The sequence below is a fragment of the Monodon monoceros genome, unplaced genomic scaffold, assembly GCF_005190385.1.
Source record: "Monodon monoceros isolate NGI ecotype Baffin Bay Population unplaced genomic scaffold, NGI_Narwhal_1 Super_Scaffold_21, whole genome shotgun sequence".
Taxonomy (NCBI): Eukaryota; Metazoa; Chordata; class Mammalia; order Artiodactyla; family Monodontidae; genus Monodon; species Monodon monoceros.
The window spans coordinates 89,254,899-89,274,644 of NW_021703778.1; the positions used below are offsets into that span (position 1 = coordinate 89,254,899).

Below are 19,746 nucleotides of genomic sequence, written 5' to 3' on the forward strand. Positions count from 1 at the left end.
CAACATTGCTAGGGAGAACTGCAGGAGATAAATGGGGAATTCCTATAGTTCTTAGGTAACTCCAGGACATGGGACAAGGATCTCCCTATTCATTTTAAGGAGAATTGGATGCTGCACATCTCAAATCCCTGGCTGGACATGAAGTGATGATATTAAAGTCTTGACCCATCAGTACATTTTCTAATTCAGTTGTGAATACCTGCTCCAACTTTTAAAACATAAGCTTGATGTTTACTCCCCTTAAGCAAGTTTGGAAAATTGCTTGATGTGATACACAATCTCAAGACACTGAATAGCCAAGCCGAAACCTTTACTCAGTAATGATTTGAATATTTCCTTAGATTTTGCTGGATCCTTGGTCTTAAGGAGACATGTAAAGGATGTGAAGCCTTTTTCTTCATTGCCCTGTGGAACTTTAACAAGATCTGCCTCTTTAATTGAAGTGACAGATACGGGCACAGTATGTATCACTGATGATACTGACATATCTCTCAGATACCCTGGGCCAGGGGTTCTGGGTTCCTTGACCTAGAGAATAGGATTCAGTGAGGCAGACCTTTGAGTCCACGTGACTATAGAATTTGCTGATGATACAATTTTACACACTAACGATAGGAAATTTTATCTATCTTTTAGGTAGTTTAATATTGTCTCATATTGTGTACATAAGTGTTCACTCACCCTGTTAAAAACACTAGGTAGACCAAATTTTTATATAGACTACCCTTGCCATATGTTGCTTTTTTTTCCCTCTTAAAATATACAGTTTAAATCCTTAAAAATTCATGCACGGCACTTCACCATACCTGGGGTCTGTCTGGGTGTTCTTCTCTCATCCACAAGGGATAAACAAACCTACCAGAGCTTGAATGTGATTTATTTTAGGGATCAACCCAGGGAAGGGGAAGCCCTTGGGATTTTTTTCTTTTTAAGCTATTCACCAGTTAGGTAAGTTAGTTCACTAAGGTAAAAAGCATTCAGAGATACAAAGATAGGAAGCTAAAGGAAATGTAACACTGTGCCACTTGGGGCTCTGAAATTGGATTGGATGAACTGAGTAAAGAAAATAACAGATGACCCAGGCTTGAGCTCCCTCATTTCTCATGCACAGTTCGTGGTCCCCCCCCTTCTGACTCCTTTCCTAAAATAACCAAGTGCTGAATTTCACTGGGCCATTTACATACAAGTTCACAGCTTTTAGGAAAAAAGAGGGAGTTGGGAAACACCTAGCTTTGAATTAGATATAATTCTTGAAAGTTCTGAACTATTGGCAGCTCTTAAATCAGATGGAACCACAAACCAGAAGAATTCTCTCTTGTCGAGCAAGACCAGTAAGTTAGAGTAATTTAACAATTTCATAGTTTTCTCCCTTTCTTCTCCTCTTCATGAAATCAGAGTGATGAGAATTGCTCTTTGAAATACCTTCAAAGGTATTGTATCCATTTCCCTTCCAAGCAGCCCTCTTTATGCATTTTTGCTCAGGCAACCAAGGACATAGAGTATTGGCAGAAACATGGAGTGCTTTTGTATAGGCCATCTGTACATAAAAGTGTAATTATTTATTTAATTTTCCCATTTGTATCATATTAAAGCTTTGTACAGTGTTTTAAGTTCTGTTTTAAAATTATTTTGTATTTTATTTTTATAATCTAGTAATAAAATATTCATTCCGCATGCAAACTCTAGTTCTATTTGTGTGGTGGTTTGGATTTCAAAGGTGGGAAATATTATTTTTCTGATAAAGTTATTGAATGCACCAGAGGTTACAAGATCAACAGGGAGTAGAAAGTGTTCTATAAATGCAGTACCGCATCCAGAAGTGACCTAGAAAAAGAAGCACTGGACTGAATAGAAACTAGGCGTTCACAATCCCTGCAGATAAAAACCAGGGGTTCTTTTTCCTTCTCTGTAGGAAATGTCCCTGTAGCACTGGAGTGATTTCTGCTTCCCACCATTCTCTCCTTTCCACCTTCCTTTGAACCAGGGGAACTCTCAGGAGGCATTCACATGGGCACTGCTTCACCCTTCCTGATTTGGTCTGGCCTGGAATGTTAGTGCCATTTGTTTTTCTCTGCCTGGTTCCCTGTCTTGATTTCTCAGTGAGCAGCAACATCCAAAGAGGTGACTGATGTTTTTCGAAATAAGAGAAATTAAGAAATAACTCAAGCTCCCAGAAGCTAATTACGTATATGCCTGTTAACTTCTCAACTGCAAAGTAGCTCACATATTAACCTTGTGTAATGTATAAGGGATACAGACTAGGCTATTCTATGTGCAGGATGGGCGGAGGCACTTTAAGGGTTGTGGGCTGAGGATCCTAAAAAGCCCCCCTGCAAGAATTCTGTCTTAAAGTCTTAAATCATCAATCAGTTGATGGTGAGTGGGGAAAACCATTGGTACCGCATGGGCAGGAGACTCAGCTTTTGAGAAAGGATAAAGTTAGCTTAACTTCATTTTGACCTTGCCTAACTTCTTTAGGGTGGTGACGATTGAACCTAGAAAGACTCTTGAAAGAAAAGAATGTGCTTATCGTAGAAAATATAGGCATCTTCTCTGGAGAATCGTTCACCTTTACCGTCCGGCCGCTCTCCCGGGCCCTTGGTTTCCCCGCCGCGTCCCCGAGTCCCGGCAGGTCGCCTTCGGGCCAGAGCTGCCGGGGCCGGGCCTCACCGATAGTGGTGCGCTGCACTTGGGGGACCACCGTACCTCTTGTCGGGAACCGCGGACCCATCCGCGGCCTTGAGCCAAAGCCTGTGCGGAGCCTCAGCCTGCTGAAGCGCCGCTGCCGCCGGCCCAGGTCCTGGTCTCGGTCCCGCCCTAGTCCCGCCCCACCGCCCTGGTCCCGCCCTCTACACCCCGCGGCCCAACGGTCGCCCCGCCCCCCGGGCGCCCGTGGCGCGCCGGCGCCTGCGCCTGCGCAATCGCCTCCGAGCGCCTGCACCGGGATGGCGGCCGTTTTGGAGTCGTTGCTGCGAGAGGAGCTGTCGGTCGCAGCCGCTGTGCGGTGGATCACGCGCAGCGCCCAGAGTTCGGAGGTAACAGCGCCGACACGCCCCCAGACTGGCCCGAATCTCCTTCCCGCGGGAGGTACCACCCCTCTCGTTCTCTTCCTCTAGGGTGCCTGGCTGTCAGCCCGGGCCGAGTGCGCTCCAGCTAGGGGCCGCTACCCCCGGCCGCCCACCCCTCTCAGCGCGCCCTGCGGCCCCGGCTGCTTGCGGCCCCGGGCTGGCAGCTGACCCTCTCGCCCTTCGCTGCTTCTCCCTCAGGATGACCCCGGGGAGGCGGCCGCGCTGATCTCACTTCGGCCGCTGCGGAAGGAATTCGTGCCATTCCTGCTGAACTTCCTGAGGGAACAGAGCAGCCGCGTCCTCCCGCAGGGCCCCCCAACCCCCGCCAAGGCCTCGGGGTCCTCGGCAGCCTTGCCAGGGAGACCCGGGGGCCCGCCGCGGGGCGGCCGCGGGGCGCGCAGCCAGCTCTTCCCTCCGACCGAGCCTTCGAGCCCCACCGCCGCTGAGGCCCCTTCGGCCCGCCGTGGGGGCAGGAGGCGGGGCCCGGGGCCGGCCCGTGAGCGAGGAGGCCGCGGCCCCGGGGCCCTGGAGGAGGGGGTCAGCGGGGAGAGCCTGCCCTGGGCCGGGAGCCGGAGGCCCAAGAGCTCTGGCAGCCCCGGCAGCCTCAGCCTCGCGCGCTCTGATCCGCCAAACCTCAGCAACCTGGAGGAATTCCCTCCCGTAGGCTCGGTTCCCCCCGACTCTGCAGGGTGAGAATCAGCCCTTAACCGGGAGATGGGTGGCACGAAGGCTCTACTAGGGGAGTTAATAAACTAAGGCTGGGTGCTCTGTAGTAAAGCGTGGTAATGGCTAGAAGGTTGGGGATGAGATAACTATAGTGGTGACGGGCATTTTGCAGGGGGTCCAGGCTGTTGTGGTGGAGGTGGTGGTGGAGGGGGAGATGCTTGAAGAAAGGAATATCAGAAAAACCTGTGGCTACTCCTCAGCAGGACCAAGCCTTCACGCAGGATCAACCCAACTCCGGTGAGCGAAGAGCGGTCACTCTCCAAGCCCAAGACTTGCTTCACCTCACCCCCAATCAACTCTGTCCCCAGTTCCCAACCCTCAGTCCTGGACACTAGCCCTTGGGGCCATAGCCTTTCCCCAGGGTGCAGAAGTCTGCAAGAGGAGCGGGAGATGCTCAGGAAGGAGCGGTATGGCCTTGCTGCTCCCTGGGATGTCAGCTGCCTCTGTGGGGGATTGGCAGGGCTTTTCTCTGTGATTGATTTGTCTCCTGGGAACCCTGGGTCTGTTTCCTGGTCTGTGGATGTCTCTTTGAGGAACCTGAGTATAGCTGTGGAGGGGAAGGCAGGCTGACTATACGTGACATTTCTTTCCCCATAGCTCTAAGCTGCTGCAGCAATCACCTGCTTCCGCCTGTCCCACCCCAGAATCAGGATGTCCTCACCCCAGCCGGACAGGAAACCTCACAGCTGAACCCGCTGACCCTGCCAGAGTATCCTCCCGCGAGCGTCTGGAGCTGGTAGCCCTTGTCTACTCTTCATGCATTGCAGGTGAGTGAGAGCAAAGGGCCCTGAAATGGAGATACTTGTAGAACCACAGGTTAAAAAAATTGATAAAGCATGTAGGACTGAGCCTTGGTTCTGAATGATGTTCAATACCCTGGAGTTTCTTTTCTTATCTAGAAAACCTGGTACCAAACCTCTTCTTGGAGCTTTTCTTCGTCCTTCAGCTCCTTACCGCCCGGAGGATGGTGGCTGCCAAGGACAGTGACCTTGAACCAAATCCAGGAGCCGTAGGTTGGTGAACAAGCCTCTTTTTGAGAAATGGGGTCGGGAAATGAAATCATTCTTAGCCAACAACTTGGTACTGTCCTTCTAGATTCCCTGGAAAGCCCTCTGTTCCAGAGTGTCCATGATTGTGTCTTCTTTGCAGTGCAGGTTTTGGAGCATCAGTTTCAGTGAGTTTCCCCAGCAGAGGCATTTGAGCCTTATTCCCATTGTCCACTTGGTTCTCTTGTTACTTGGGGTACATGCTTGTGCTTAACACAGGTGTGGTGTGACCCTGGACCTTTTCCTACACGTAACCTTCAATTTTGTGTCAAGGCTATGAATTTAGCCCTTGAAAGAATCAAACTGCCCCCAGTGGTCTTGGTAGCTGACCTTTGGGTTTATCTAATGTTTCTGCCCTGCTCTCTTGTTCGCTGCTCCATTAGGTCTCTCTTATTTCCTTCCCCTTTGCCTCCATCTTTAATCCTTTGCCCATGACTTTTCTTCATGTACCTGCTCCATGCTCCAGGTAACACGCTGTGTGGTGTGCAGGTGCCAGCTTCCTATTTTCAGTCTGTCCCATTCTTGGTCATTTGTGCTCTTGTCCCTGTAGCGTTCTTTCCCACCTGGACAAAGGGACCTTGAAGCTGTTGGCTGAGAATGAACGGCTACTGTGCTTCTCACCAGTTCTGCAAGGCCACCTGCGAGCTGCCTACGAGGGCAGTGTTGCCAAGGTAGTGACCCCATCTTAGACATCTACTAGCCTGGACCTGACCCTTTCTGGTCTCATAACTCAGGCAGCCCAGCTCACATCACTGTAGTGTCATTTGCACTGGAATGGGGATGAAGTTTTCTGAGCATGAACTCTGCCAGCTTCAGTCCCTAATTGTCACTGCCATGTTTTAGGTCTCTCTGGCGATGCCACCTTCTGCACAAGCTGTCTCCTTTCAGCCAGAAACTGACAATCGTGCCAACTTCTCCAGTGATCGAGCCTTTCATACTTTTAAAAAACAGAGGTGATAAGAAAAGGGAACTTTGGGGGAAGGGGATGAAGCAGGATTTTCTCTGGGATAGGCAGTCTGTGTCATTTTCATAGAAACTAGGAGTTTGACACTAACAGGTGGTAGTTTAGCACTACCAGACCCTTCCTGGCAAACATCATAAGGGCCACTTAGCCTCATTCTGTTCATGCCCATGGACTTGAACCTCTGACCTTAGCAGCCTTCTCGCAGGTGTATGACTCTAGTCACTGGGTTCTCAGACGAGAGTGCCAGATCAACTTTAACTGCCCATAGAAGTATGTGAAGCATGTGGTGTACTGCTACCGGGTCTGTAGCATTATCACATAGAGAACCCTGGAGAGGATAAGGAATGGGGCTGTGGATAGTCCTGTCCTCAGTTCTTCTGAGCTAGGGAAGGCACTCCTGAGAATGAGTTAGGCCAGCTGTGCTTCAGTTGATCGGACATTCTTATGTGTCTGTCAGGGATGTGTTTTATGAGGTGCTTCGAGAGTGGGAAGATCGCCATGAAGAGCCTGGCTGGGATTTTGAGAAGGGCTTGGGCAGCAGGATCAGGTACGTGCTCATACACCGGTCACCTTGTCTTTCTTGCTTCCAGCAGTGAGCAGCTTAGTGGTGCTTGGGTAGCTGATTGAAGGAAGGCTTTGTCCTTCCCGGGCAAAGCTGTTTTCTTCTATCCTCCTTAATCTCTTCAGTTACTGCCATCTCTGCCTCTACTCAAAAGCGATTTGTCGGGCTTCCCTGGTGGCGCAGTGGTTGAGAGTCCGCCTGCCGATGCAGGGGACACGGGTTCGTGCCCCGGTCCGGGAAGATCCCACATGCCGTGGAGCGGCTGGGCCCGTGAGCCATGGCCGCTGAGCCTGCGCGTCCGGAGCCTGTGCTCCGCAACGGGAGAGGCCACAACAGTGAGAGGCCCGCGTACCGCAAAAAAAAAAAAACGATTTGTTTCTCCAGCTCCTTCCACTCAGAAGTCACTCATACTTGCTCTGTGATTGCAAATGCTTGAAAAAGTGGAATGCTCTTATCTCACGTTGCTTGAGTTTTGGCCCAAGTTTTAGACCCTTTCCGACCTCCATTTTCTCCATCATCTCATTTGACAATACAGATAACTTTGCATAGCTAGATAACTAGGATACAGAAAGAATATTCTCTTGTCCACGTTGGTTGTGAAGCTCACTGGCATTCAGTGTAGACTGAAGATGAGAGGGGTGGTATTATTTCATGTTTGGTTAAGTGTATCTCTAGCTTTGAGGGGCCTTGGGGCTGAGGAGAGTGTCCCTTACCTTTTCCCATAGCCTTGTGCCAGCCAGCTCTGGCAGAGGTCTGCTCAAGCCCCTGGTAAAGGGCTGAAAGGCCCAAGGGTTGGCTTGTTCTCTCAGATCTTTCTCTCCCTCTTCCTCCTTCCATCACACTCCATCCCTGCCTCTTATTCCTCAGAGCCATGATGAGTCAACTCTCTGCAGCCTGCAGCCACAGCCATTTTGTTCGACTTTTCCAAAAACAACTTCTCCAGGTAATAGCCCTAGCGGGAGACTGATTAATCTACAGTGGACAGTATGTATTACAGGCAGCCAAGTAATGGCTGGCACTTTGGGATAGGGCAGGCAAGCAGGCAGGTCCTTGGCTGGAGATTGAACAAGAGTTCTGTTCTTTGGGTGGTGGTTGAAACTCAGGAAGCCAGCTCGAGGAGGCGGAGCGCTCTCTCCCATGCCCTGCACCTCCTGCCTCCCCGGGCCTCCTCAGACACCCGGCTCTCTTGGCCTTCCTTCAGCACCTCGCTACTTTCTTGCCCTTGATTTGTGCTGTGGTAGAAAAAGCACAGGGTTAGGACTCAGGTCTGGTTTCAAATCCTAGCTCTTGTGACCCTAGGCAGATGTTGAATCTTACAGGTTCCGTTTCTTCACCTATAAAAATAAGAATATAATCCAGACCTCAAAAAACATATCTATGACACAGGGTTCATCGCTTCCTCCTCATTTTGTTCAGTCCTTCTTTCCAGAAAAACTCACTGGTTTTTTGATTTCTCTCTTCCTCCCCCTGCCCCAGATGTGTCAGAGTCCTGGTGGTGCTGGGGGCACTGTCTTGGGCGAGGCTCCAGATGTGTTAAATATGCTTGGAGCTGACAAGCTGGGGCGGTTGCGGCGCCTGCAGGAACGGCTTGTGGCCCCTCAGAGCAGTGGAGGGCCCTGCCCACCCCCCACCTTCCCAGGCTGTCAGGGCTTCTTCAGGGACTTCATCTTGAGTGCCAGCAGGTAAAGGTCTCCTGTCTTGCAGAGAGTGGGGGCAGAGGCCAGAAGAGGTTTGTGTTCACAGAAGGGCAGCGTTTTCTCTCCTTTGTCTGGAATATAACAGGGTGGGACTGGGTGTTGCCTGGGCTCCTTCTAATTCACACTTCCTGCCTCCATTTCCCTTCTCATTCTTTCACCCATAACCTCATTGGCCTCCTCTGTCTACCCTGCTGAGCCTTTCTATCTGGAGTACCTCTTCTCTATTCTGGTCCTTCCTACACTTCTTCCAGTACCTTTATTTCCCCCTCCTCTTCATAGCTTCCAGTTTAATCAGCATCTCATGGATAGCCTGAGTTTGAAGATCCGGGAGCTCAACAGCCTTGCCCTGCCTCAGCCTGAGCCCAGTGATGAAGACGGGGAATCAGACGTGGACTGGCAGGTTAGAAAGCAGAGGGAGGTGATGGGGTTCTGACCTAGGGGGGAAAGGATATTTTCAAGAAGAAATCTGTAACAGATCTGGTTTTTTTTTTTTTTTTAAGATTTTTTTTGATGTGGACCATTTCTAAAGTCTATATTGAATTTGTTACAATATTGCTTGTGTTTTATGTTTTGGTTTTTTGGCTGTGAGACATGCGGGATCTTAGCTCCCCGACCAGGGATCGAACCTGCACCCCCTGCATTGAAAGGCGAAGTCTCAACCACTGGACCACCAGAGAAGTCCCACAGATTTGGTTTTGTTCTAGAAGCCTTATGCTTGGGACCTTTTCCTTCTTGATGCCCTGCAGGGTGAACGGAGGCAGTTTGCTGTGGTGCTGCTCAGCCTGAGGCTTCTGGCTAAATTCCTGGGCTTTGTGGCTTTCCTGCCATACCGGGGGCCCGAACCACCCCCGACCCGTGAGCTCCAGGACACCATTCTGGCCCTGAGGAGCCAGGTGATTGGGGGCTCTGGTAAGAAGGGAGCTGGGAGGAGCTTCAAGGCAATGGCGTTAGAAGGCTTCCCCCAGCCCCTGGGACTGACCCACCCACTGACTGACACTGGCCCTGCCAGGTGCCCCCGGTCCTGGATGTGCGGGCTCTGCTGCAGCAGGGGCTGCGGGCCCGGCGAGCAGTGCTCACGGTGCCCTGGCTGGTGGAGTTCCTTTCCCTGGCTGACCACATCGTCCCCATGCTGGACTATTACCGCAGTGTCTTCACTCTCCTGCTGCACCTGCATCGGTGAGTAGAGAGAGCAGGCTTGAGAAAAGGGTGCGGGGAGAACATTGCTGAGGCTGCCATTTATGAAGAGGGTCAAGCAGCCTGTGCTTCCTGTGTGGTACCGTAGCCATAACTGACCCTCAGGGAAGAGGCCAGGCCTTGATCCACAAGGAAAGACAGTGGGCAGTTATTGAATATTTGCACTTTGATTGGCCCTCTTCTGTTCCTACTGTGGCCCAGCTCGGAAGGGAGTACAGATCTGGGTGGGGTGATGAGACCTGGTTTCTTGTACAACAGCAGTCCCTTTTAGGTCTGTTTTTGAGAAGTACCTTCCCAGTGATAGCTTTCTGTTACTGTATTCCATTTCTCTCTTTGCACAGACTCCATTCACACCCTCATTTACATTTTAGGAGCTTGGTCTTGTCAAAGGAGAATGAAGGGGAGATGTGTTTCCTGAACAAGCTGCTGCTGCTGGCTGTCCTGGGCTGGCTTTTCCAGGTTGGTGGAGTGAGGGTCCAGGTTGGAGAAGGGGGTGACTACTGTGGCTGAAGACAGGGAAAGGGAGAATGTATGAGTCTGAACAAGGTTGGGGCCAGAAGGTGAAGGTTCAGAGGAGGGATAGGGATTGCCATAGTTTCAGAGGAAGGTGGCTTTGAACCTGGTGTCTAAACCCTGGAACCATGAGGTAGGAGGTGTGACGAATCTCTGAAGTGCTGACTTGCACTGCCCTAATCTCTTGCCAGATTCCTACAGTCCCTGAGGACCTGTTCTTTCTGGAAGAGGATCAGTTGGATGCCTTTGAGGTGGACACAGTAGCTTCAGAGCATGGCTTGGTGAGTGTTGGGGTCAAGCCAGAGCCATGGGAAGCAAGAGTAAAAGGAGGCAGGCTGCCCGGTAGGGCCCAGCAGGAGACAAGCCAGAATAGAGACTGAAGTCTTTTATATAAGACTTTTATGTTTCTGGCACACTGGGGAGGAAGGGAAGCCTGCCTTCCCAACACTGGCCTGTTCTCTCCCCCAGGACAGCATGCCTGTGGTGGACCAGCACCTGCTCTACACTTGCTGCCCCTATATTGGTGAGGATACTGGTCTCCCCTCAGAGGGTCTTTGGTCCTTGGCCTGTCCCTTCATGAGTACCCAAAAGGCACCCTGTGGGCGCAGCGCCCCAATACATTGTTCTGTTCTTAGGCGCTCCCTGGTGCCTCAGTCTTTCTATTCCCTAAATGCTTAAAAGTCAAGATGCTGGGGAGGGTGGGACAGTTCTGGAACTTAAACACTTGGGCTTCTCTGATGCAGGAGAGCTCCGCAAACTGCTCGCCTCCTGGGTATCAGGAAGCAGTGGACGGAGTGGGGGCTTCGTCAGGAAAATCACCCCCACCACCACCACCACCGGCCTGGGAGCCCAGCCTCCCCGGACCACCCAAGGGCTGCAGGTAGGGGGCAGGGCGGAGGCGGGGGCCCGCGCAGTGGAGAAGGGAAAGCGGGCCCTTCACTGCCCTGCCCCCTCCTCCCAACAGGCACAGCTGGCTCAAGCCTTTTTCCACAACCAGCCACCCTCCCTGCGCAGGACCGTGGAGTTCGTGGCAGAGAGAATCGGCTCGAACTGTGTCAAGCATATCAAGTGAGGATGAGTTGGGATTGGGAATGGAGGTGTTGAGGGTCCCCAGTCTCATTTCCTTACAATTCTCCCCTTTATAGCACCTTGCTGCCAAACTGAGAAAAGTCAGCTGAGGGGCGACAGGGGAGCGGGTGATAGAGGACAAGGGCCAGGTGGGACGGGGGGAGGCTAAAATTGCTGACGTTCTTTCAAGTTAGTTCTGACCAGGTTGCAGCAGGTTGAAGTTGCAGCCCCTTTCTGATTCACCCTTTCCAACTACCTCAGAACCTTGCTGTTCCTACTGCAGGGCCACGCTGGTGGCAGATCTGGTGCGCCAGGCAGAGTCGCTTCTTCAAGAGCAGCTGGTGACGCAGGGACAGGAAGGGGGAGATCCAGCCCAACTGTTGGAGATCTTGTGTTCCCGGCTGTGCCCTCACGGGGCCCAGGCATTGACCCAGGGGCGGGAGTAAGACGCCAGTCTGTTTGAATCCTCTCATCTCCACTCTCCTCTTAGTTTTACTTTCCTGTCCCTTTTTCCTCTTTTATACTCATCCTTTATTGGTCCTCTCCCCACCCTGCTTTTTTTGTGTTTTTGCCTGCTCTGTAGGCTCTTATCTTGGTTTTTAGAGGTTTTAGGGCCCAGAGTCCAGAGCTGAATTGGAAGGGCATCTGGGGTGGGGCCGGAGGGCTGAGGGTGCCTTCCCCTGAGGCAGAGCCCTTCCAGCTCGGGCAACTGTTGCACTTGGGGCGTTTCCTATAGTGGGCCAGGCTGATGCATCTAGACATCACTGACCTCTGTCTCCTTTCAGGTTCTGCCAAAAGAAGAGCCCTGGTGCCGTGAGGGCATTGCTCCCTGAGGAGACCCCGGCAGCTGTACGTAGGAAGGAGTCCTGGGGTTAGCGGGCTGGGCGGTTGGTGGTGGGAGAGGAGTGCTGCGGGGTTGTATGTGTGAGGCTTCTGGTGGCAGGTGGGTCACTCCTGGACTTGGGTATTCGTCATTGTCCTAACTTGCCCCTGACTCAGAACTTCTGTGTCACAGGTTCTGAGCAGTGCAGAGAACATTGCTGTGGGGCTTGCAACAGAGAAAGCCTGTGCTTGGTTGTCAGCCAATGTCACAGGTAAGGTCCAGGGAGGGGGAGTGGCTGACCAAGTTTTTCAAAAGTGGACTGGCAGGAAGTTGGAGGCCATGTGGGGGAGATAGGACTCAGAGCCAGCTGGTAACAGGGAAGGGCATGGGTTGGCATGGTGAGCCTGTGCAGGGCTGCTTTGATGACCCCTTTTCTGTCCTCCCTCTGACTTGCAGCGCTGATCAGAAGGGAGGTGAAAGCGGCTGTGAGTCGCACGCTTCGAGCCCAGGGTCCTGAGCCAGCTGCCCGGGGGGAGCGGAGGGGCTGCTCCCGTGCCTGTGAGCACCATGCTCCCCTCCCCTCCCACCTCATCTCCGAGATAAAAGTACACAGCTCCCTACTCCCTTCGGCTCCCCTCCTCCCTCTCCCTGCTCTTTTCCTAGTCTCCCTCCTCTCTCCCTCAACTCTAGTATTTGTGTGGCAGCTTTCTGTGTTGTCCATTTTGTTATTGAATGGGATTAGGTAGGGCAGAACTGAATTGAACGGTTTTCGTAACTGCTGTTCTCTGACTTCTGTACTTGAATCACCCAAAAGGGTGAAAGGGAAAGGGGTAGATGGGAAAATTGTTGACTGAGTACACGTTACACAGATGATGATGGGAGTGGGGTAGGGAATGGCTGTCCGGTGCAGTAGGAAGTCTCTAAGGAACGGTCATCACAGTATTGGGATATGGTTTCAGAAGTGTTCTCCTATGTGGGAGGTGATGCTTGTTTAGTTACAGGCAATAAGAATAATCTATCAATGCTCTTAATTTGATAAAAAAAATTTTTTGGTACTGTCTAGAGCAGGAGTCAGCTGACAACCTGGGGCCAAATCCAGCCTGCTGCTTGTTTTCGTAAATAAAGTTTTATTGGAACACAGCCATGCTTGTTCATTTACGAATTGTTGGGCTGCTTTTGTCCTCCAGCAGCAGAATTGAGTGATTGGGGCAGAGTCCTAAACTAGTGACCCAGATCTGGGGTAGTAGTGTGAGAATAAAGATTTGGAATAGGGACTAAAAAGGAATGACTAAAGGGCTTCCCTGGTGGCACAGTGGTTGAGAGTCCACCTGCCGATGCAGGGGACATGGGTTCGTGCCCCGGTCCGGGAAGATCCCACATGCCGCGGAGCGGCTGGGCCCGTGAGCCATGGCCGCTGAGCCTGTGCGTCCAGAGCCTGTGCTTCGCGGCGGGAGAGGCCACAACAGTGAGAGACCCGCGTACCGAAAAAAAAAAAAAAAAAAGACTAAAATTAGAAGAGTAAGAGGGAGAAGAAAACTCTCAGCAGCCATTAGCTACTGGTTTTCAACATGCAGAGGATTTCTGTACTGAAACCTCGACTCTCCTGAGAAGATGAACAGAGAATCATGAGGGACAGAAAATAGTACGACATGTACACGACAGGACAGTTCCCTTGCATGCTTTCAGAATAAGATGCTGTCTGGGAATTGGTTAGGTATGACTGTCCCAAGATGAGTGCCATCTCTTGAGCTCTCTGGCAGCGCGTTATCCCTTGGCTTACCTGCTCCATCTGTTCCTTTGTTGTCCACTTGGTTGCTTCTCCCAGCTGTGCTGTCCTGCTCAAGCCCCAAGTCTAAGGGCACCTTTGCCCATTACTTCACCCCAGAGCCCTGTCTTCCTTTTCCTTCTGCCTCTTTCCACTGGCTGATCCCCACCCCAAGCCACATTCTCTGTGGCCTCCTTGTGGCCCTGGCCTGGCATGAAGCCTTACTCTGCTTCCACCCCTCTCTGCAGGATGTGCTCTCTTTGGCCGTGGGGCCCCGGGACTCTGAGGAGGGAGTTTCCCCAGAGCATCTGGAGCAGCTTCTAGGCCAGCTGGGCCAGATGCTGCGGTGTCGCCAGGTGAGACACGGCAAGATGCTCTTCTTACGTATCCTTGTCCAGCGCGTAATAATCAGAGCCACATTGGCTTGGGGCTGCTGCTCTAAGGATGGTGCTAATGTCCAAGGTCTCCCCGTTTTTCCCCCAGTTCCTGTGCCCACCTGCTGAGCAGCATCTGGCAAAGTGCTCTGTGGAGTTAGCATCCCTCGTTGGTATGGCTCCTTTTTATCACATCACTCTCTTGCCGGATCCCCCAGTTCTCAGGGTGGGGTACAAGCAAGATTAGAAAACAGCTTTTTTCTACTGTGTCCTCCCAGGGCCACGTGACCCTGCCTCCATTTCTTAGAGCTTGGCATTCCTCTCTCCCCATAGTTGCAGATCAAATTCCTGTCCTAGGGCCCCCGGCACAGCAGCAGCTGGAGAGAGGGCAGGCTCGAAGGCTCCTGCTCATGCTGGTTTCCCTGTGGAAGGAGGACTTCCAAGTGCCGGTTCCGCTGCAGCTGCTGCTGAGGCCAAGAAACGTGGGGCTTCTGGCAGCTGCTCGGCCGAGGGAGGTGAGCCAGAGAGGTGGGGGGAGGGGGGCAAGTGGGCTTCTGAGAAGCCTCTGCAGTCGTGTTACTCCTACCATCCCCACCCCAAATGTTATTAGCTGGTTTAGTCCCCCTTTGCTGAGGCTGTGCTTATCTTTTCTTCCGTGCTCAGACTCCCTTAGTCTCATCTCGTCTCCGCCTCCTCCCTCAGCAGCTCTGCCCTTTGTATCAAGGTCACTGTGCAGTCCTCCTAGCCACCCTGACCTCTACCTCTGTGTGTGTTGCAGTGGGACCTGCTGCTCTTCTTGCTCCGGGAGCTGGTAGAGAAAGGTCTGATGGGACGGATGGAGATAGAGGCCTGCCTAGGCAGCCTCCATGAGGCCCAGTGGCCAAGGGTAAGGAGTCCTCGTCTCCTTCTACCTGGATAGAGAACAGGTGTCAGATGTCCCTTTTATCCTGAAAGGGGGCAAGTGGTGGGGCCTGGCATTCTTAGGATCTTCCCAAAGCTCAGTGGGTTTTGTCAGATTTCTTGAGGACCACCCTGAAATGAAGTGGCTGCTCTGGGGGTCCTCTTTCACATTTAAGTATCTATTGTATGAAGGACTGTGTCCACGGAGGAAGGCAAGCTGGAAGGGGCAGATAGTTTATGGCATAGTGAGTGTGCGGTTTGTGGGGTTTTTTTTTGGCCATGCCACACGGCTGGTAGGATCTTAGTTCCACAACCAGGGATGGAACCTGGGCCCCAGCAGTGAAAGTGCCGAGTCCTAACCACTGGACCACCAGGGAATTCCCAAGTGTGGGTTTTTAAAATCAGAATAACCTGGATTTTAATCTCAGCTAGTCCTTAATGTTACTGTGATTTGGGACAAAGTAATTTTAGTTTCTTCATTCATAAAATGGGAATAATTTAGACCTCCTGGGGTTCTTCAAGATGAAATAATGTGCATATTAAGTACTCATTAGTGGTTCTGAGCTTCCCATTAGAGTTCACTCTCCCTGCTGGAACTTGAGCATCCTAGAGTACTAATGGGACAAGGTTTCCAAGTCCATTTCCAGGTAGAAGGCAGTTGGGAAAAAATAAAATAGGTTGTCTGGTTAGCTAGGGCTTGATATTTGGGATTGATTTTTAGTAAAAAGGGTGAACTGAACAATCTAGAACTGTGTCTGCCTTTTCTGTCATCTTTCTGCTTATTCCAGGATTTTTCTGAAGAATTAGCAACACTGTTCAACCTGTTTCTAGCTGAACCCCATGTGCCACAACCTCAGCTAAGAGCTTGTGAGCTGGTGCAGCCAAACCGGGGGACTGTGCTGGCCCAGAGCTAGGGCTGGGAAGCGGCCCTACCTTGGGCATCTCGCCAGAGCGCTGGAACCCAGCCTGACTGTGCCTCAGGAGGAGGCCCCAGAGCCACCCCAAGTGCCCACCCTGACCCTTGCTGGTGTGGAAGTAGCTCAGTCTGTCATTAGGCTTCCTGCTCACATGTGAAGGAAGAGAGTGGCAGCCTGGCATCCCCGTGACTGTGGGCTCACCATCCCAAGTCCTAAAGGAAGCAGGAGGGGGTCACCCGATTCAGGATTATGGTGGAAGAACCTAGAGACTCCAGTCCTGGAGAAGAAGAGTTGGCATTTATTATGAAATGATGTGTGGGGGCTTGTCGGCACAAGATTCAAGCCCCACTTGCTGCTGTCCCAGCATCTCTTAGAGCTTTGTGGTTTGGGAAATCATGACTGACAGAGGGAAGTGACTTCTGCTTAACTTGTGAGTAAAGTTAAACATGAATCTTGGGAGTCTACATTTTCTTACCACCAGGAGCTGGACTGCCATCTCCTTAAAAACGTACAACAAATGTGGGGCTCGCCCAACAGAAACCTGCCTTTTACCTTGCACCCCACCTGCCTTCAGTCCCGTGCAGGTAGTAACTTTTGACTCTAGCTCCATCCAGGGGCCAAGCACGGGCAGAACATTAGAGTTTTTTAAAATAAACTGTTTTCTTTACCAAGGGCTTCATGTCTAGTTATTTTCACCTTACTCGTCCCTGTAGAAGGCCGCAAAGTCTCAGGTGGGCTTGGAGGTGGGCATTGACAGGGTAGAGCTGTCCCATTGGTTGGCCACTTAGCAATGCCTAGATATTCCATCATGTGAGACCCTGCAGGCCAGAGAGCCTGGGGCCCTTGTTAAGCCACTGCCAACAGTATTGACTTCATTCAACTCCTTTAAAGGTTTAGGATGTGTGAAGTTTCTACTCACCAGATACTGCCCACTTGTGATGCTTGCTTCTTGGGGGGCTGGGGCTGTTTGATTTGGCTCAGAACAAAAGCATTCTACGTGTCTATAAATGATGCACCAATTTTGACTAAGCAAGCACTACCTTGATAATGCGCATTAAATTCACTCTTCTAAAATTCATGGTTTTTCTACTTAGGCAGTGTGCGCAGAGATTCAGTCTCTGTCAGGGGAAGGCGAGGGTACTCAGTGAACCCTCTTGAAGTGGCTTGCAAAATCTGTCTGTGCATATGTGTGTATTTCTTAGGAGAAAAGTTCCCAGCTGTCAAAGAGGTCTCCAACCCATGGAAGGGTAAGATGCTCTGGGTCTAAAGAGGTCTGCTGTATGACTTTAGTAAAGCCAGTTGGGAGCCCTTACAGTAGGTCCCATCAGCACAGAAAGTTAAAAACGGGGGTGTGTCTCACCACTTTGTAATCATGCTTCTGCACAGTCAGGCAGTAATCATCCCTTCCCCTCAGCTCATCCTAATCGATAAGTTTTTGCATCTGAACCTTTTTTTCTTCGTCTCTTCATTTGTCCTTTAAATCCAATTTATGCTATAGCAAATTCTGGAAGTTCTGAATGCTTGGGAACCAAAACAGTTTTAAGAAATATTTTATCTTTCTGCACCCATCAGGTGTGGCTGAACGAAAGCACTGCCCCAGGAAGCTGAGCCCCGAGGTAAGCAGACACCCAGCTACTTCAGACACCCAGCTCCATGTGAGGTGGGACAGGCAGGCAAGCATGGAGGAAAGCCTGAAGCCCCAAGGATGCTGAGTTTAAAGCCCACTTAGTTAAACCGCACAGGCCCAATTCAGGAAACAACGCTGGCCCGTGTGAACCTTAAGGGTTTACTTTAGGCAGGCAGTAAGATAAGAAAGGAATTACAGAGACAAGCAGCTAACGAACTAGTGAACTCATTAGTATTTACGTTGTTTTCCATAGACCTGCTCTCTACCAGTATCAGTGGTTTTCAAAGTGTGGTCCCCAGACCAGCAGCCTCGTCATCACCTGCAACATCCTAGAAATACAAATATGTGGGCCCCTCTCCACTCTTCCAAATCAGAAACTCTAGGGTGGGGGCCAGCCTGGGGTGTAACAAGTCCTTCAGGTGATTCAGAAGCACAATAAAGTCTGAGAACCACCTGTCTTAACCAAAACCTGACTTCTCCTTGATCATTTGGAGTCAGGTCCCTGGATTATCCTTACCACCTCTGCATTTTACTGTAAGATCAGCCTCAGTTAATGTTCTTTAGATTTGCTGACTCATATGCCTGGCTTGTGGCTTCTGTAGTTTAGGGGATACAGTCACCTCCAGGCTAACCACCGTTCGGATTCCCATTGCTGGCTCTACCTCAGAAGCCCTAGAGGTGCATACCTGTTAAAGAGCTTCCTTCCAGGGGTCTATGGTCACCGTTGAGTGTGGCAGTGGAATCTGTTCTGGAATCCTCCCTCATGTTCATGTCTGGGCTACAGCTGGCCGTAGCTGGGCAACTTACCTGGTTGCTCTTTATGTGCAAAGCAGTGCTGAGCTCATGGGAAACACTCAATACACATGTGTAAACTATATAGCCTGAAACTGGGCCATGAGTAGTTACTGCCATCACAATCACCAGGCTGAATTCTGAGCCCAAACGACACACTTAGGCTATCCCAGGATAATCTTCACTGAATAAAAGTACACATTGGACTTTTAATTTGCAAGTGTTCTGCACTTTTCAATCAGTGGTCTTAGAGATTCATGTGAAGAGAGATGGGAGTACATAAATAGGGTGTTAAATATATCAAGTGTAACCAAAAAAATTAACCAGAAAAATAAGTTTAAAAGCAATCAAAAAAAAAAAAACTTCAATAATGTATAAATAACTTAATCTGAGGTAAGAGAAAAACAAAATCCTGCAGATACTTTTAGAAAAATAAACCTCTTCTGTACTATACAGAAATTTACCTTTTACCACATCTTCTCAATCCCCATATGGTCGCCCTCTCCCACCAAAGACTCTGGGCACCAGAACTGAAGCTGAGAATCTCTCCGACCCCTACACTTCAGGTAACCATACAGAATATTCAAAGCTCGAGTTCAGCCAGGCTAAGTTACAAGAAAACTGAACCCATTCTCCATCCCATCCTAGAATAGAAGGGGCTACAGCAGTGCGTGGAGTGCTCAAGGCTGGGACCAAATCTCTGAGTGAGGTAAGGAATGGATGTGCTTCCTCCTAACAAATCACTTACCTCCTTCCAGGAGGTCCGCTATCTTCCCTCTCGTCTTCAAAAGACAGTTTTTCATCTCTGAAATGAGAGATGCCCACGCACCACCCCAAGTCCTCCTCAAAGAGCTAGGCCCCCACCCTAACCCCAAATCTATCCAGCCAGTTTCTACAGTGGTCTTCCCATTCTTCTGAGCTCTGGAGTGGTGGCTCCATGACAGAGCATTACTCTATACTCCTTACTGGGGCCAAGACCCAAACAATTGTCTTCTCCTGTGAGGGAAAGGAAGAGGGGGAGCAAAGCAAAAATTAATAATAAAGCATTTTGTAAAAATTCAGGGAAGAGAAACAATTCTAAATCAGTGTTCTGGTTTGTGCAGCTGTTTTTTAAAACCGTTTTCTGTTTCCTAACACCCCATCCCACAGTGGAGCTGACTGCTGGAGCACATTTTGAGCAGAGTCTTGGCCAATGGCTCCTGCTTCCCTACCAGCCCCAGGGCTGCGCCGAACTAAGTAAGCACCATGTCAGAGCACTGCAGGCTCCCAGCTCTGCTGGCTGTGTCCAGTACTGATCCTTGAGTGGCCTGTATGCCATAGGGTCCCAGAGACGGGCAAAAAAGGTGAGAAATCCAAAAAGGTGAGTTGAACTTCATTCACTCTGGACAGCCAGGAGCTCAGGCCCCCTCGCTCTGCAGAGGTGCCAGCTGTGACCAAGTACTGACTAGGTTTCGCTGGCAACTCAGGGATGAGTGCTGTCTGCCCAGTTCGCCACAGCAGGTAGCCTCGGCTCTTCTTAACATCAGGATACAGAGAGTAACAAGAGCTGCCCCAGCATCTCTGGGGTGTCCTGGAGCACCATCTTGACCGTGAGATGCTAACTACCAAGGAAGGAAGCCAGTCTGGCTATAACCAGCGGCTGCTGTTTGATGAAGGAGCTTAGGAGCTGAGGGGGGAATCCTGGAGCACCAAGTTCTACCTGAAATAAAC

General features: G+C 50.8%; 2 protein-coding genes across 8 annotated transcripts in view; one reads left to right on the top strand and one right to left on the bottom strand.

Annotated features, from left to right (window-relative positions):
* Nucleotides 1-2,910: 2,910 nt before the first annotated feature.
* Nucleotides 2,911-18,591, top strand: CDAN1 (codanin 1). Of its 6 annotated transcripts, none has more exons than XM_029236892.1 (30): nt 2,911-3,035; nt 3,267-3,757; nt 3,995-4,201; nt 4,392-4,561; nt 4,694-4,807; nt 4,890-4,968; nt 5,391-5,511; nt 5,684-5,793; nt 6,262-6,351; nt 7,234-7,309; nt 7,843-8,048; nt 8,343-8,463; nt 8,810-8,956; nt 9,073-9,239; nt 9,629-9,716; nt 9,962-10,051; nt 10,239-10,293; nt 10,514-10,650; nt 10,735-10,838; nt 11,122-11,280; nt 11,624-11,687; nt 11,854-11,932; nt 12,118-12,266; nt 13,675-13,782; nt 13,910-13,973; nt 14,134-14,315; nt 14,579-14,686; nt 15,489-16,047; nt 17,190-17,233; nt 18,493-18,591. In XM_029236892.1, the coding sequence occupies exons 1-28, from the start codon at nt 2,946-2,948 to the stop codon at nt 15,612-15,614; spliced, it is 3,702 nt and encodes a 1,233-aa protein (XP_029092725.1). In that variant the 5' UTR covers nt 2,911-2,945; the 3' UTR covers nt 15,615-16,047; nt 17,190-17,233; nt 18,493-18,591. The 6 variants fall into 6 exon arrangements, with proteins under 6 accessions (XP_029092725.1, XP_029092724.1, XP_029092723.1 ...); XM_029236891.1 differs by having other exon boundaries at nt 2,935-3,035; nt 14,158-14,315; XM_029236890.1 differs by having other exon boundaries at nt 2,935-3,035; nt 3,998-4,201.
* A 539-nt stretch (nt 18,592-19,130) lies between these two features.
* STARD9 (StAR related lipid transfer domain containing 9) overlaps nt 19,131-19,746 on the bottom strand; it is a 127,111-nt gene continuing 126,495 nt past the window's right edge. Inside the window, exon 34 of one of the 2 annotated variants that reach the window (XM_029236885.1) lies at nt 19,131-19,735. In XM_029236885.1, coding sequence (XP_029092718.1) covers nt 19,634-19,735 — 102 coding nt within the window. In that variant the 3' untranslated portion in view covers nt 19,131-19,633. The remainder of the gene's footprint in view (nt 19,736-19,746) is intronic. The other variant, XR_003795793.1, reaches the window with a different exon arrangement.